Source organism: Acanthisitta chloris, unplaced genomic scaffold (assembly GCF_000695815.1).
Source record: "Acanthisitta chloris isolate BGI_N310 unplaced genomic scaffold, ASM69581v1 scaffold4433, whole genome shotgun sequence".
Taxonomy (NCBI): domain Eukaryota; kingdom Metazoa; phylum Chordata; class Aves; order Passeriformes; family Acanthisittidae; genus Acanthisitta; species Acanthisitta chloris.
Genome location: NW_008665272.1, coordinates 1 through 16,636, shown reverse-complemented (window position 1 = coordinate 16,636; position 16,636 = coordinate 1). Strand labels below are relative to the sequence as shown.

At 43.5% G+C, this 16,636-nt stretch overlaps 1 protein-coding gene across 1 annotated transcript; it reads right to left on the bottom strand.

Moving 5' to 3' along the window:
* Nucleotides 1-1,507: 1,507 nt before the first annotated feature.
* On the bottom strand, nt 1,508-15,365 carry PRDM4 (PR domain containing 4; the record flags this gene model as incomplete). Its single annotated transcript, XM_009071645.1, has 8 exons — nt 1,508-2,229; nt 3,305-3,473; nt 7,185-7,499; nt 8,152-8,279; nt 9,382-9,467; nt 10,195-10,313; nt 11,493-11,642; nt 14,564-15,365. Coding segments are annotated over 8 exons (2,079 nt in total), but the record flags the coding sequence as incomplete, so codon positions are not given.
* Between the last annotated feature and the right edge of the window lie 1,271 nt (nt 15,366-16,636).

The window sequence follows — 16,636 nt, the reverse complement described above, 5'->3', positions numbered from 1 at the left end:
CTTCTGAAGTGCTTCCCTTTCCACTCTCTGGAAGGAGTCTGTTAGAGTGCTCCTGCTGTAAAAATGCCTTGGGTGATAAAGCCACTGCTATCAAAGCAGCCATAGTCACACCATGTACCTGACAAGCTCTTTCCACCCTAACTAAATAATTCTTGAGAGGTAAAACAGGTAAATTACATCTCTGCAAAGTGTGGCTGTGGAAAAGGCAGGGCTATAGCTTTCCTTCCCATCCCTCAAGGTTAAAGAGCTGCCTCTGTGACCACTTCAGCTGTTTCTAGCCTGGTGACAGCTGTTCAGCATGGTTCTGCAGGAAGCAAGAACATTCTGGATGCGTTGGGATTGCCGCCTCCAGCCTGTCTCTGCCAAGCAGTAGTGAATGATGTGTGGACAACAAATGAACAACTGCTTTTGTGAAGCTTAAGAAGGTGAAAGCACCAGAACCACCTCTGTTCAAGTGCTCTCCACTGAAAAGCTGCAAGATTTTCAAAGCTTTAATTTGAAATAAATGCTTTGTGTTAAGCTCTTGGAGGGTAGTGATTTGTCTTTATCTCGAGTATTAACTGGCACTGTAGAAGTTGCTTTTTGTTCTAGGAAGAAATTGTACTGCAAGCAACACATCTTTCTCTTAACAAGATCCCACCCCCTGTCTCTCTGGAGCTTTCTAGTCACATACTGACCTGAGGGCAAGCACTTTCAGGTCTGAAGAACCCAGGGAGCTCTCTAGGAAATAGAGTGTAGAGGGAGAGATACAGCTGAGCTTGGGCCATTTTAGGCAAGAAGCAGTGTCTCTCTCAGAAGGGAATCTCAGTTACCTTGTCAGAAAACAGAGCTTGGCTGACTCTTCTTTTGTAGCACAGCCAGATGAGTGACACAGCAAATCTACAAAGGTTTAAAGACCAGTTCTTCAGCTGCAGCTGTTGATGAAGGTGCTCCTACACCTACCTTGTCCCAGGAAAGCTTGGGAGAGGCAGATGGTTAAAAAGTGGTATTACTTCTCTTAGCATCATCATCAGAAATAGGAAGTTGGTGGTTTTTTCCAAGAATGTGGAAATATTAAAACACATTAGAGAAGAGCCGCATTTTTAATTCTTTCAGAAGAAAACAATTCATCCCATAAATCATTTTAGCAGCAAACCCATCATTCCAAGTGGCAAAATGTTTACAGCACAAGTAACATGCACTGTAAACACTGCCTGATCATCTGTAGCCTCTTCCTTACTTGAGTCTATACAGTTTTTATGTCTTCACCTGCTTACAGGTTCTAGTGAACTCGAGTGAGAGGATGCAATAACTGTTCTCCAAAAGCCAGTGTCTGATTTTCTGTAGTGGGGTAACTGATTTGTTTGCAGTGCTGATTTCACTGGCTATTTTTTTTTAAAACCAAAGGGTTTTGTTTTGCTTTTAAGGAAACCTGAGCATTGATAAGTCTTTGCTTTGTGCCAAACCACATTGTGCAATTAAAAAGTTTTAAAAAGCAAAATACATCAATGGCCACCACCATTTTTGTTTGTTTCTCATCCTGCCATGGCTTGGGCAGTTAAGGATAGTTGGCTTACAGGTCACTGTGCAATCACAACTACAGTTCTGGTTTGTGGCTCTTTGCTTGATGGGCTATGCAAGATGTGTCATGTGTTCTAGCACCGGATGGATTAATCTGAGGGATTTGGAAAAGAAGTATGCACAGCACATGTGAAAACATCTCCTTGCCTCACATTTCCTTCTTAGCAACTCTTCAGTTGTATGTGCATGATCCAGTTTCATTCAGTGTTTTGGCTACAGAGTTTATTAAGTGGTGGTAATGCGGACACCAAAACAGAGGGAAAACTCCTCACCTGACATACACTACTGACTGGGGAAACAAGGAAGAGGGTTTTTTTCCTTCCCTAGTTATAACCTCCAAGAAAATTTCCCTCTCTTCTTCATTTGTGTCCAGAGAGGGCATCACCTGTTGAATAGACTCCATTGTTAATCCTACAGTCTTCAGTCCCCACAGAGTCTATTAATTCCTCCTCTGAATCCTCCTCCTCTTCCTCTTCTAGGGCTGACAGGCTGGATGTGGGGCCTTTACATATTTTTAAGTGGCGAGTGAGGTGATATTTGGTTAGATAAGCCTTGGAGCATTTTTCACAGACATAGTCCCTCTTTCCTTCATGTGAATTGAGATGCTTCTTCAGGTGATTTGTCCTCAGAAACAGCTTGTCACACTTGGGGCACTTGATCTGCCGTTCTCTGCAAAACATGGAAAGGTGACAATCTGCTCCTGCCACAAGGCAGCTGATACAGTGTTAAAATGCTGCTTAAGGTCCATGTTTTGTCATGGGGAGAGATGCTGCCCTTGTGGAAAGGTCAGTCTCCATCCTTCCCATCCTGCATAACTGGGGGGTGCAGGGAGAACAAATAAGTAAACAAAGCTGCTGAGTGTTAACACCCCTCAGTCTGTAAATGCTAAGTAGAGGAGCTTACCAGACTGTAACAAACTCTCTAGATGAAAGTGCAAAATGCCTCCCAGCAGTAGTGCACCTGGCTCAGGCTGTAGAAACAAGCAGTGAAGCAAGTCTCTTACTCACGCTTGCTGCACTGGGCAGCATGTCATGTCATGTTTCCTAGGCAGCATGACAGAAGCAGCAAGGGCTTCCAAGTGAGTACAAAAAAACAAATAAGCAAAGGGACTAACTTTGGACAAGCAGCTTTTAAGGGACGACCTGGTGTTCGGGAGTAAATACACAGGATGGAGATTCTCAGAGCAAAAAGACCTGACCCGGCAGAGAGCTGCAGGTAGGGATCTGCCTGCAGGAGGAGCAGGAGACCAAGCACAAGTGAGATCTGCTGGGCGAGAAGGGCTGGGAATGGCTGCACCCCACCCCTAGTGCAAACAGAGAGGAAGAATTCGCTAACATCTTGTTCACTAACAAGGCGAGAATAGCAGTGAGGAATTTATGGTCTTTCTGTGGTCATATTGGGTTGTGGAAACAGTTCTCAGTAAAGAACAAAATGTAAATCAGCTTTGAACAATGAAAAAAACCCCTCTCTTTCCAAAATGCTGAACACTCTGCACTGCCCTTTCACAAGACAAGGAGCACACTTGGAATTTAGTGTCATTAAAATACTGCAAGTACTAAAACTGGACAACAGCCAGTAAAACAAGGACTTTGTCCAGACTGACTTCTCTGTCATTTTAGAGGATGAACCTATCTATACTCTCTAAGCCAAACTATTTGCAAACTGGAGATTCTCTCTTGGGCTGTTCAGCTTTATTTATTGCATTGGCCAGGCCCACCCATGCTGTGAGTGTGAGAGGACTTACTGTGTGTGAGTGAGGACGTGCTGCTTGAGGTCCTGCCTCCGCATGAACAGCTTCTCGCAGTAGTCACACTTCAAATTCTTCTCCCCGGTGTGGATGATCATGTGTGACTCCAGGTGAGCCTTCTGGGTGAACGACTTGTCGCAGAGGGTACAGCGGTAATTCTTCTGGCCTAGGGTTACATACATGCACCCACAAATTGACAGTCACTGTCCCAAGAAATACAGTGAGAAAATAAGCCTGATCACTCCTGAAAAACACCCTGAAGAAAGACGGATTCTTTGTGAACAGGACCTGTTTCACAGAATCACAGAATAATCAGAGTTGGAAGGGACCCTTGAGGAACATCTAGTCCAACTCTTGGCCCTGCACAGGACATCCCTGAGAATCATACCCTGTGCCTGAGAGCATTGTCTAAATGCCTCGAGCTCTGTCAGGCTTGGGGCTGTGACCACTGCCCTGGGGAGTTGTTCCAGTGCCCAGACATGCTCTGGAGGCAGAACCTCTTTCTAATATCCAACCTAAACTTCTCTTGACACAACTTCAGGCCATTCCCTTGGGTCCTGTCACTGGTTGCCAGAGAGAAGAGGTCATTGCTGCCCCTGCACTGCCCCTCATGAGGAAGCTGTACACAGTGATAAGGTCTCCCCTCAGTCTCCTCCAGGCTGAACAGACCAAGTGACCTCAAGTGCTCCTCATGCAGCTTCCCCTCAAGGCTCTTCACCATCTTTGTTGCCTCCTTTGGATGCTAACAACTTAGTATCTTTCTGATATTGTGCGCAAAACCGCACACAGTGCTTGAGGTGAGGCCACACCAGTGCAGAGTAGAGTGCGCCAGTCACCTCCCTCATCCAGTTTCGTCCTGCGTTCCTTCAGACTCAGCATAAAGGCCTACTTAGTTCCAGTCTAGTCCATACAAAAAACAGGCATCTGACTTCATCATTTCCAGAGCTTTCCATCTCCATGCCCTCAAGCCAAAAAAACAACTTCATGATACTGTTTCAAACCACTGAGCCCCTTGTATGATGCACATTTCTGCACTCTGTCCTTCTAAACACCATCAATTCCTCTCCCTCCAGTGCCTGTGGTCAGTCAGCCTTCCCTGTGAGACAGGCTTTCTGCTTCTTGCCCACACCAACTGTCTCCCTGTTCTGTACATCCAAACATCCCCAGTAGATCTGTAAATTTTTCTGCAGAGATTCAGGCAAACACTTAACTCGACTAGTCCTAACCAAGATACATTCTTTAGTAAAAACAATGGTAGCCTCCTTTGGAACAGTAACCATGGTAACCATCTAGTTACTGTGCATCCCCATCTCTGCTGATTTCCCACAGGAACTCTATCTGATACCTCACCAGAGCCCAGCCACGTTTGACGCACTGCATTTCCTTTGGCTAGAGAAACAAGTTCTCTTATCTAACAAACACAAAGGTACAAAGCTCACTGGCCCTTTGATAACTTCCATGTTTTATCCCATTTTTCCACTTATCTGTGGTTCTTCCATTATTCCTTGCCAGAAATAGCTGCAGACCCCTGCAAGCCACTGAATTCAGAATAAGTCTGAATGCCACTTGAATCCCCACCCCACTGACTATTCTGTGGCTGTGTGTACCACATTTGTACTTGATCAGTTTATTAAAACTCCTCACTACTGAGCCTACAGCTTCCTATGCTTGACTTGAGGGCAATGAACTCCCAGTTTTATTCCTTTTCCTGCTTTGTGATTTGCATTCTCTGATTCCCAATAGGTATTTTAACCATACTGAAAAAAAGAGGCAAAAATATCCACACTGCTTATTGCTGACATGTAACTTGACCTTCATCCTCTCCCCTGTCCTCACTCAGTGTTAAATCCATGCCTTTTCCTATCTCTTCTCTTCTTACACAGCTGAAAAATCCTTCACTGTTTTTCATTCACTGATCTGCTAGCAATTCCCCCTTTATCCCCAAAGCCTCTAGTGAGATCCCAATGCCCACAGAAGTCAACAGCATGTTCAGACTTCCATTTTGATGAGTGACAGAGCTGAGGCTTATCCACATCAGACCGACCCCACAGTTGCCAATTACAGTTTTGTGCCATTACCGTAAGATGAAGAACAATTCAAGTAGGAAAGACCTCAGGCCCATATTTAAGTGGACAACTGTCCAAATTAATATCTCTCAAACCCAGCTGGCTTTATCTCTTGAGCAGAAGGGAACACTTGTTTTGTTACAGCTGCCAGCACTGGACTTGCTGTGTGGGAACAAAGGGTTTCTGTCTCTCAGATGAAGGCCAACACTCCTTTCCAACTTCAACTCAGCAAATGCTTTAGACATGGCACTGATACAAAGAAGCTAAAAAGATTAATCAATTATGTACTGGAAGTTGCTTACTAAACAATTGGCACTGCCTGCTTGTGCTTGCTCCACATTGCCATGCACATTTCAAAAGGAGAGGATACTGACCAGAACTAAGGGGAGGAATGGATAAGAGAAGTAGGCCCCAAGGAAAGAATTTAAGGAAGCACCGGCTGGGTAAACAAAGTAGGCTCCAAAAGGCAATTAAGGGCCTGTTGAGTAAATAAGGGAAGAAATAAATCCAGACAGTAGTTCACAACATGGTGTTACCTTATCTTACCAAATGTATAGAACACGACATTTAGGATTGCTTTCGCTTATTAACACACAAGGGTGCTGAGTTAGCAAAAAAACAAGTATAATGTGCATGTGCTGAGGGACGAGGTGAAAAGTTTAAGGTGATGAAGACTACTAGCCTTCCTCTTGAAGACCCCTGCCCATGACCACCTGAAGACACCGTGCACGCACAAATGCATAGAAATGAGTTTAGAGCTCATTATAATACGAAGGGGAGACAGGTTATGAATATGTCTAGGCGTATTAAGCAACCTAATGTATATGTAACACCCTAAGAGATAAATACAAAGAAAGGTGCTCTAACAGTTGCACAAGTTTGGTGGAGCGATTCCCCTCGTGCCCAGCGCTGAATAAAAAAATACCTGCTACTCAGAGACACAAGTCTGGGAGTAGTTTCTGTTACAACTTTTCTCGGCATCAGCACAATCAGCCACAGCACAGGTCTACATACTGTTCTGTAAGCACCTACACTGCTGAACACAGCTCAGTCCTACCCCACACTGGCCAGTGCTCTCTCAGCAGTCAAGGGTCAACAGATATTCCTGTAGACAGGTTGCAGTGGATGCTGCCATTATTAGAAAGGTAGGCTGAGGAAGGCTATTCTGCTCCTCTATTCTGCTCTTGGGAGACTCCACCTGGAGTAGTCTAGTGCCTCCAGTACAAGAAAGATGTGTATATGTTAGAGCAAGTCCAAAGGAGTGCCATGAAGATAATCAGAGAGCTGGAGCACCTCTCCTATGAAGACAGGCCAAGACAGTTGGGATTGTTCAGCGTGGAGAAGAAAAGGCTCTAGAGAGACCTTACTGCAACCTTCCAATACTTAAAGGGGGCTTATAAGAAAGAGACTTTTTACCAAGGCCTGTAGTAATAGGACAAGGAGCAATTGTTTTGAACTGAAGACAGACTTAGATTGGACATAAAGATGATTATTATTTTTTTTTTACAATGAGGGTGGCAAGACACTGGAACAGGTTGTGGATACCTCACTATTGGAATTGTACAAGGTCAGGTTGGGTGGGGCTTGGAGTGACCTGATCTAGTGGAAAATGTCCCTGCCCATGGCAGGGGGGTTGGACTATTATTTTTAAAGGTTTCTTTCAACCCAAAACATTCTATGATTCTGCTTCTAAGAGCTTAGATTAATGGACACAAGCTATGCTCTGCCAACTGGACATGGAAACCTAGAAAACAGACCCTGCCCCAATGATTTCCAAGCACAGGAATCTCCAGAAAGCCCCAAACCCTTACCTGTGTGTATCTTGAGGTGTGTCCTTAAGTTGCTGGGATCACTGAAAGCTTTGCTACAGAAATCACACTTGTGCGGCTTCATGCCCATGTGCCCCATGAAGTGGACATGGAGCTTGGAAGGGGAGATGAAAGCCTGGGGGCACATGGAGCACTTCCACTTCCTTTCCTTGCCATGGCCTGGGCCATTGGTGCTGCTGTGCCCCTGGCTGGAGACATGGTTGTGAATATGGCTGCTCAAATGGGCCTTGAAGTCTGCATAGGAAGCACATTCCTTTCCACAGTGGCAGATGTGCACGTCCGGATGTTCAGGAACACCTTTGGGCATAAAAGCATCACTGTTAATGAGGCACAGTAAGGCCTAACAGAGCATGAGCAAGACCCATGTTAACATCTAGTCTGTGGTGGCAAAGCCAGCTGTGGAGATTTTCACCCTTGATCCTTTCAGCTCTTCTAGGTAGGTCACTGCAAAGGTTTTGAGGAGTTAAACTTCAGAGCAGTTTTGAGCACAGCTCCACCAAACCTAAATTATCACAACCAAAAGTGAGGGAGGATAGGAATAGCTGGATCTGGCGCTGGAGGATATGGTTTGGGATTTAGTGGTTACTGCAGAGTAGCAGGCTAATGGTTTGACTCCATGATCTTAAGAGGTCTCCTCCAACCTTGATGATTCTATAAACTTCAGCTAGCAAAGCTCCCTTAGCACTACATGGTCAAACAGAAGGAAACCAACTCTTTTTCTTTGAAACTGCAATCTTTTATTCCTGATCAGTGAAATTAGCTAGTGAAATGTTACTTTTCAATGACTGTACTTCTACATCCATGAAATGTAAAAGGAAGCTATGAACATGCACCGGTAACTGAGAAGGAACATAATGCACTCCCAAGTCACAGTGCCCAGAGATGGCACTAGAATGGAATTCAAGCCAAGAACTCCCTGCAAAGCCCCCAAAACTGAGCACTGACTTACCCAGCTGTCGCGCATAGTCCCGACTGTAATAAAAGAGAAGCTCCTGTTCAGGTGGAATGTCCCGAGAGGTGCAGAAGTAAATTTTTCCATCATGAGGATAAGCTACCAGATTCTGCTCTTCCCTGTTCCTATAGCAATAACCAGAGTAATGAATAAAAGTCCTCTGGAAGTAATGACTTTTTGAGAGAGGAAAAAAAAAAAGAAAGAAATTCCCATAGAGAGGTAATGAGACAAACCCAATGCTTGTCAGCACATCATAAAAACTTGCATGTCTATCACTTCTGTCCTTCCTTATTAAACAGAGGAAAACTGGACATTGAGAGCCAATCTGCTCCACCAAATGATGGAGTGGGCTGACAGAAGAGTTTATGATTGCTTAAGAAACTACAAAAATCTATGTATCTTTCATATTAACCCCCTTAAGAAATAAAGAATGCATGAGGGAGAAAGTACTAGCAATGCCTTAAAGCAAAATTATCTTAAAAAAAACAACCTCTTGAAAAGCTTTTCCAAGATGTGGTCATTCATCCTTTGAAGTGGCATCTGGAATAAGTTTGTTCCCAGTATCTGAAACCAGCAAAAGCTCTGCCCCACTGCAGTGGGAGATTAAGCATTAAACTTCGTGACTCCTGCATATGGGAGCAATGAAACAAAATGCAGGAAAAACCTACTTCGTGTCACAAGAGCAATAGGAAAGGTTCAGCCTCCTCAGTGGACCACACTCAAAGCAGTCTGGATAGTTTTCATCTCAGGCTCCAGAAGGACTGAACAGGACAGCTCTCACAAGCTCTAAGTGTTTGGACCTTGGCCAACTCAGGGACACTTTGCTAATAAAGTAGTAAAATCGAAACAACGACTAACATCAACTTCACAGATGTATTCAAAGGGAATGGGGCAGAGGGAAAGCAGTTAACAACCTAATACATGGTAAGGTGCTATAAAAAGAACCTGGGTTAAAGCTGAAGAACAAGGGAAACAAAGGATGTGTGCAGGTTTGGGGCTGTTTTATGACAGTGTGCATATTGGTTCCCCTGTAACAATCACCACTGGGTGTTCTGTTCATTCTCCTCACCAGCCCAAGATGCCAAGTTAACTCTTGAAGGTCCCTTGGTCCCCAGCTCATTCCCTATCTGGGCAGGCAGTGCAGCAGAGCATGTTCTCCCAGCACAGTCTCCTATGAGCCTGCAGCTCACACTCAAAGCTCCTTAGCACAGTACAGGTGGTTCTCACCTGGCTTTGCGTACAAACATCATCCAGTTACATTCATTTTCATCACTTGTAACAACGCAGAACTCCAGGACACCATTGTGATAGATCTACCAGGAAAAACAAGTTCAATCTTAGGACAAAACAGAGCAATAAATGCAGTGAAAGCAGCTTCTATCTTTAACAGAGGATGTGTTTACCTAGAACAAGCTAGAAAGTCTCCACTGCCATTGCCAAGACCACAGCCCTGTTTTTACTCCTTACTTTCCTCTTCACATGGCAATCTTGGACCTCTCTGCTTACCCAGGAGGCTGGAAAATCTGTTTGTCAGCATCTTTCCCTTTAGCTCCCACCAGAAATACATTTTACTGCTTTTCTTACAAACCACAGCTTGTGAACAACAACATCTGAGCAAACAGTACCTGTTTAATTTATACAGATCAATTTTACCTTCTGAAAATGAAGTGATGGGGAAAGGAAAGCTCTAAGGTAGCTGTAAATCATTCATGACCTGGGGAACTTTCGATGAACAGTGATACAAAACAAACAAGTGCTGCCTAGTAATTCATATACAATCTCTGCTGCAACTCCACACAAATACTGGAAACCACGTACAGCCGTTTAAAAGAAAAGGCATTCAAGAAGTTTTTTGTACTTAAGGATTGATTACCAGCATATTACACGGTATACAGCTCTGCTGTGCTGATATTAAGCATTAAACAGTCAAACTGCATTACTTTTGGGAGGGATGGTAATGTTAAAGATGTTGGATCATGTGGTAGCTTTCACCAGATAAAGGCAGGTTGGCAGACTCCGTGAGCTGGAACATCCACTGACCTTCCAGATGTGACTAGCTGCTTTGTCTGTCCAGTCAGCCACCTCCAGAGAATGGCTCTGCTGCCCAATCAGAGGTCCAAAACAAGTCCTCACAGGAATGGCTTCTCGTGTCCACACACCTAGCAGTAGAAGACCAAAATCTGCAGAAATCAATGATTTAAACAACTAACCATGCATAACAAAGAGGTGGGAAGTTTATGAGAATGCTCTGGGGTAATATCTAGGCATAAGATCATCAAAGCTTCTATTTCACACGTGAAACACACCTAAGGCAGAGACAAGAACCACCACCACCACATGACATTACTGGGAGCCGCTTCGTTGTAAGTACAAATATTTATTTTGTCAAAAGCAAGTAATTCACTTTTCAGAAAGCTATAAAACTAAAATCCTAGACACTTAAAGTACCAATTAAAATTTTCATGGCACTTTCTGCAGAAGCAGAAAATACTAGTTTCAGTAACTACATTTTGCCTACCTAATCCCCAGGAATTTCCAGAATTGTTGCTGGGCATTGTTAAGCAGCTTCTGCATTTCTCCCCAGAGGCAGTGTATTTCTGTCATGGGCAGAGGGATTCCTGCATGTATATTATTTATCATTAAACAGTTATATATAGATATACTTATAGGTCTACATGAATACACTGAATAGCTCTTAGGAATAAACTGAAAACTAGTGCAGCTTGAAAAGAACAGATATAATCTACTCTCAACAAGCAGCATCACTAAGCAAGCCAATAATCACATTCTTCTCTAGCCTTCAGATCCTTAGGGCACTGCATTGTACTCTTCGATTTCCAGGTGAAATACAGTAACAAGGTCCACATCCAATGACAAGGTCACAGTCTACATGCGAATGCAAATGAAGCAGGGGAAAAAAACAGAGGCACTTGTGATCAATACTCCAGTGAGAGCTTCCAGAAGACCCACAGGTAACAAACCAAGCTGATGAACAAGCAGACAGAAATCTCCTCCATTATTTCTAGTTGTTACCTTTCCTCAAAGTGCAATCAGTGCTATGTTTTCTTATCAAAGCTGTGCCTGGGCTGTTTAGCATGATAAAAATAAACACCATACCTTGCTTGTGCTCAACCTTATGAAGTGCCACACTTTGTAGCTGAAGTCTACGCAGTAACCAGAAGCTCTTGCATAACATAAGTCAGGATGATGACAGAACAGGGAAGCAACTCTCTACTGCAGTATGTTTTTCCCACATTAATATCCCCACGGTTTTGGATTTCTGGCAGGGAGTGTATTTTAAACTGCTGCACAGAAACATACAGTAATGTGATTCTTACCTGCTTCAGCTCCCATGATAGACTGCCGGAGGGCAAGCTGCTTGGGGAGAGAAAGCCTGGCTCGGCTCTCTATCGGGCTGTCAGGGACAAAGGTGACAGGCCCATGATCTGGGCAGTCTGATGGATATGCCTTGTCACACAGTGTGCACCCTGCAGAGAGGGGAAGGGACAACAGGGATTAGGAAGATACAACTGCTCTCACGGTGAGTCAGCTCCCTACCAAAATGCTTCAGCTCAGCTCCTGCCAAAGACTGGCGCTTTCAGGTTCAGCTTGGCCACTGTACTAGCTTTGACTCAGAAGAATACAGACATTATTACAGTCAGATAGGCACTGACACACACGTCACTTCCTATCCAATTCAGATCAAATGTAAGGATATCCACCTGCCTTCCTGATGGCAAATTAATGGCCTAGACTCCAGACTATCCCTAGCAATGGGACAGAGTTTACTCTTCATCAAGCCTACTGCAAAATCGATGATAATTTCCCCAGAGCTGGCAGTCATGCTGATGATGGAAGACTCAATTTCTCTCTGATCACAAGTAAAATGACCTCATTGGCAGACAAACCTAAGACATACCAAACCACACACTTTCTAACTGATCACATCTTTGGAATTTACCAGAAACACTTCTTGCATGTAGAACCTCAAGGATAACCATGCAAAGGGACAGGAAGGTCTTCTTTCTAAATTTTTTTTCTAATTTGAACCCACAAATTCCCTTACCTCTATTTAAATTCAGACTGTATAAATCTTCATAGTAGCAAAAAACTGACCTCACTGCTGCTTTTGAAGGACTCACTGCAATAAACTCATAGTGTGAGTACGCCACTGAAAGTAACAAAAACCCAGTAAGAATCAATAGCATCACTTTCTCAACCTGTCATTCAGCAGAAGTACTGTTGAAAAAGAAACCACTGAAAGTCTTCAGACTAATAAATTTGGGGGAAAGTACAGCATAAAATGTTTCATCTAGAAAAACTATGCCATTTTAATCCTCTATAAATAGAGCAACCAACACCTACTCAGCTGACTATTCTTCACAGGTTCTCCACAAAGACCTTCTTTAGCCTCTGGAGGGCCTAAATCCAGTATAAAAGACCTATCACAGAAGTTATCTTCAGTAGGCCTAAACAGCAGCTCTATTCTTAGCTATTTAAGGATATTTTTGGGACACTCCCTTCACACACCATGGTACAAGAATCTGACTCCGTACAAAGTAGTTTGAGCAACTGCACAGTTACAGATAGGAAGGGACTTGGAAAATCATTAGATAGAGCCTATATATGCATTGCTTTGTGTGCATAGATGACATGTAGGAGTAAAACCATGACGAGCCAGATCTGAGTAATGAGAACCACTTTTTGGAACACCTGCTTAAGCACTGCCCAGCACACACTCACTACGGGTCTGTGAACTAGCTCCAAGGAGAGGCAGAGGAAGAAAAGTTCTAGGCATGTGACATTTCCACTTGGAAAGGTTCAGGGGTTCATATATTTTTAAGACATTGGAAAAAGAAAATCTCACATTCTACAGAAAGTGAAACATACTTTCCATTTCTGTCCTCGCCAAATACTTCTCTGATTTGGGTACCCAGAACTGTAGACAGAGACCACCAAAATGGGGCTACTTAAAAGTTTCACAAACATTCATGACTGTAACAGAGACATACTTTTTTTTCTTCCCACTTAGGAACAGTGTGTGAAAGGCCTTCTGGAAAAGGCCCTGACTCCTGCCTCCTCTGTGAGGAAAAAACACCAAACAACTCTTTGTCCTTGCTGTCAACCTCTCTGGACATAAATTCATGTTTTATCCAGGAGCAGTTTAAAAACAACAGCACAAAGTTAAAATTTAAACCTCCCCAAGTCACACATCTGTTTTGCAAACCACACAAAAGCACTAGGCATGCAATGGCCATTTTAATCTCCTACCAATGGGGAAACAGCTTACGAGTATATTAAGTATAGTAACAACAGGCTGGCACATCAAATCTCACTGAGATAAGTCAAGTGATTTCACCACAAGCATGTTGGGTATCACAGTATTTTCATCATTAGTTGTTCCAACAGATGCTTGTAGGAACTTCTGAATGCATCAGCTGTAAAACTCTTTCTTTAGGAGGTGGAAATTCATCATGGTTCTACACCCACCGGATTTTAAGTTATATTTTATCCCACAGACTCAAAGTTGCAATCCAAATATCAGACCAGACACTTTGCACTAAACTGCACCTTCCCCATTGCTAAACAAGGCACTGTATCTTTCATTTTCTGAAAGCATGTTCTGCAGGCAAAGCTTGTCACGTAAGATTCTGACAGTTGTAGGGCCAGAGTGCGTGCAAGAGCAGCACTCAGCAGTGCTACCACAGCTAATAAAAATGAACATCAAAGCTGACCTTCAGAGGCACAAAGCGAGACTTCACAGTTCTCAAACACCACTCCCTGAATAATGTCAGGATTGAGAGTATCATACCCAATGCTCCTGTGAGATCAACTAACCTCTGGACTAAAATCTTTTAACGAGAATAATTAGAAATATTAAAAACTTCCCTCCCTCTCTGCTCTTTTTTCCAGTAGGTCCTATGGAGAAGAACATTTTCACGATGATTGTACATGGTGCAATAAAAATCTTGCAAAAATTACATGACATCATACTCAATAACTATACCCACTTGATGAAATGTATGACTTGTGGTGGTGTTTGTTGTGGCTTTTTTATGGAGATACAAGAGTACTTAGTGATGTGACTTTAAAAAATCGAAGGATAATATCAGCATATCCACAAAAAGCAAAAGGTTCATAAAAACTCAGCTTTCAACCTCAAGGCAACATGGGAAGTAGATACAAAGAGAATTATGCTAAGACATCCTACTATGTCTACTTCCAGCTACTGTCATTTCAGCACAGTTCATCTGCCACTGCAGATGTTCCAGCTTTCATGGACTTGTTAAGTAACTATGGGGTTTTTTCAACATAAAGATACAAGAGTAGCAACAAAAATCCTGTCATCCCACCAGACAACAGCTACGTGACAAACACTACCCCAAGAAAGCAGGAAATGTCCACTCACATATGGTAAATAAGGTTGCCATGTTCTCCTTGTTCGAATTGGAGTCTTCCATTTGCAGAGAGGATGGTACAAAGGCAAGATTGTCTGCAGACACATCCACATGACTTGGCCCCATGGCTACTTCCTGATTTATGGAAGACACCGCCACTGGCTCGAGGCTGAGGCCCACTTCATGCAAGGCTACTGAGTCCAGGGAAGCGAGGTTGTGTGAGGTAGAGAGCGCCACACTCACAGAGTTGGTGCTCATGGCCACAGTATGAATGGAGTCATTTAGTGTGCTGTCCGATATCCCCGTCACCCGCCTGGCCATGTGGTCAGGCTCCATGACGACAGGGAGTTCCAAAGTGCTACCATGAATAGGAATGACACCGCCATGTCCCACAGCATCAGATGCCAAGTTACTCCCCACTGTGTCTACAGCTAAAGGTTCATGGCTCCGGGAGCCATTCGGGATCTGCGAATGATCCCCAGCTACATCATCCATCGTCAGCTCCTCTGCCATCCCATCTGGAGAGATGGGGCTGGTTACCCTCGAAACACTCTCCATAGTGATTGTCGTATCCAGTGCTACCTCGTGGCTGTCACCATGATGCAGATTTTGAGGCCCATGTGTGTTCACTGTGCGGGAGTCCACGGAGACAATCCCTGGCTCCAGCCCCACAGTTCCACTGGGCTGGTAGGGATCCAGGGCTGAGGGATTGTTGGAGACTGACAATGCTGGATTGTTGTCAACATTTATAGTGTTGGGATGGATGTACTGAGGTGGTGGTCTGTCAGCCAAGTAAGATAAGATACCTGATAGGAACAGAGAGAGAAAAAGAAGAGAGTAATATTACAAAAATCAACTGCAGCACACTACCCTGAGACTCAGATTCCTGAAGACATGGTTTTTACATTCTCTTCAATTAAAACCCATCAGTTCTAAATTAACCCAACACTCTTGTCGAAGTATCATTTCACAACAAATTCTGAGCTTCCATCCAACAGAGCGAGACCCTAGTTACTTCTCAAACTCTGAACAGCCATGTTTCTGGCAGCATTCAACCTAGGTTCCTCAGTACAAAGACTGAATCAGAAAGAGGTTCTTCGCATTTTAGGCTTAATTTTTCATTCTCAAGGAATAGCTCATAAAGGATGAAGGAATGGTGGTGGAATCTATAATTGGATAGTTCCTGATTCATCTTTGCTTCTCCAGTACACATCATTTTTTGCTTAGGTATTTAACAATGACTGCTTCCTTCCTTTAAGACTAAATGGCACAACTGTCCATCTCAGAGATCATCAACTGCAATTCTAAAGAACAAGGATAAGATCTTTCAAAAGTATTGTGAGTCACCTGGTCTCTTTCCTTACATGAGAAGTATGATGTTCCTTGTAAAACAATGGCTTCGTTAAATTTAAATCAGAAACCCTAACACCTTTTCTGGTAGCTCTGGAAAGCTTCTCAGACAACAATCAACCTTGAAACCTAAGATATGAAGAAACACTAATGTGCATTTACATACCAACCAAAACAAAGAAATCTTTGGAAGAAATACATCAGCACATTCAAGTAAACAGTAATTGCAGTGAGACAGAGGCAGATTTTGCAGGTGCTGCAATATCTGAGTCACCATGTTTTTCTAGCCTTGAACCCCACAAGCCATTTGTTCTGTTAAATTTTTCCATTCAAGCCTGTCCATTATTACAAGGATGCAAGAATGGATACTTTTTCTGCAGCATAACCCCATTAAAAATCATAGAACCATCAAGGTTGGAGGAGACTTTGTGGGAGATGTGGTGGTTGGAGGCCATTTGGGGCACAGTGACCATGAAATTATAGAGTTTTCGATACTCAGGGATGCAAGAAGGGCCATCAATAAAACTTCTACTCTGGACTTCCGAAGAGCAGACTTTGGCCTGCTCAAAAGTCTGGTTCAAAGGGTACTCTGGGAAAGAGCCCTTGGAAAAAAAGAAGTACAGGAGGTATGGACACACTTCAAGAAGTAAGTATTGAAGCAGCAGGAACAGGCTGTCCTGGTGTGCCGTAAGGCGAGCTGGCGGGGAAGGGAGCTGGCCTGGCTGAACAGAGAG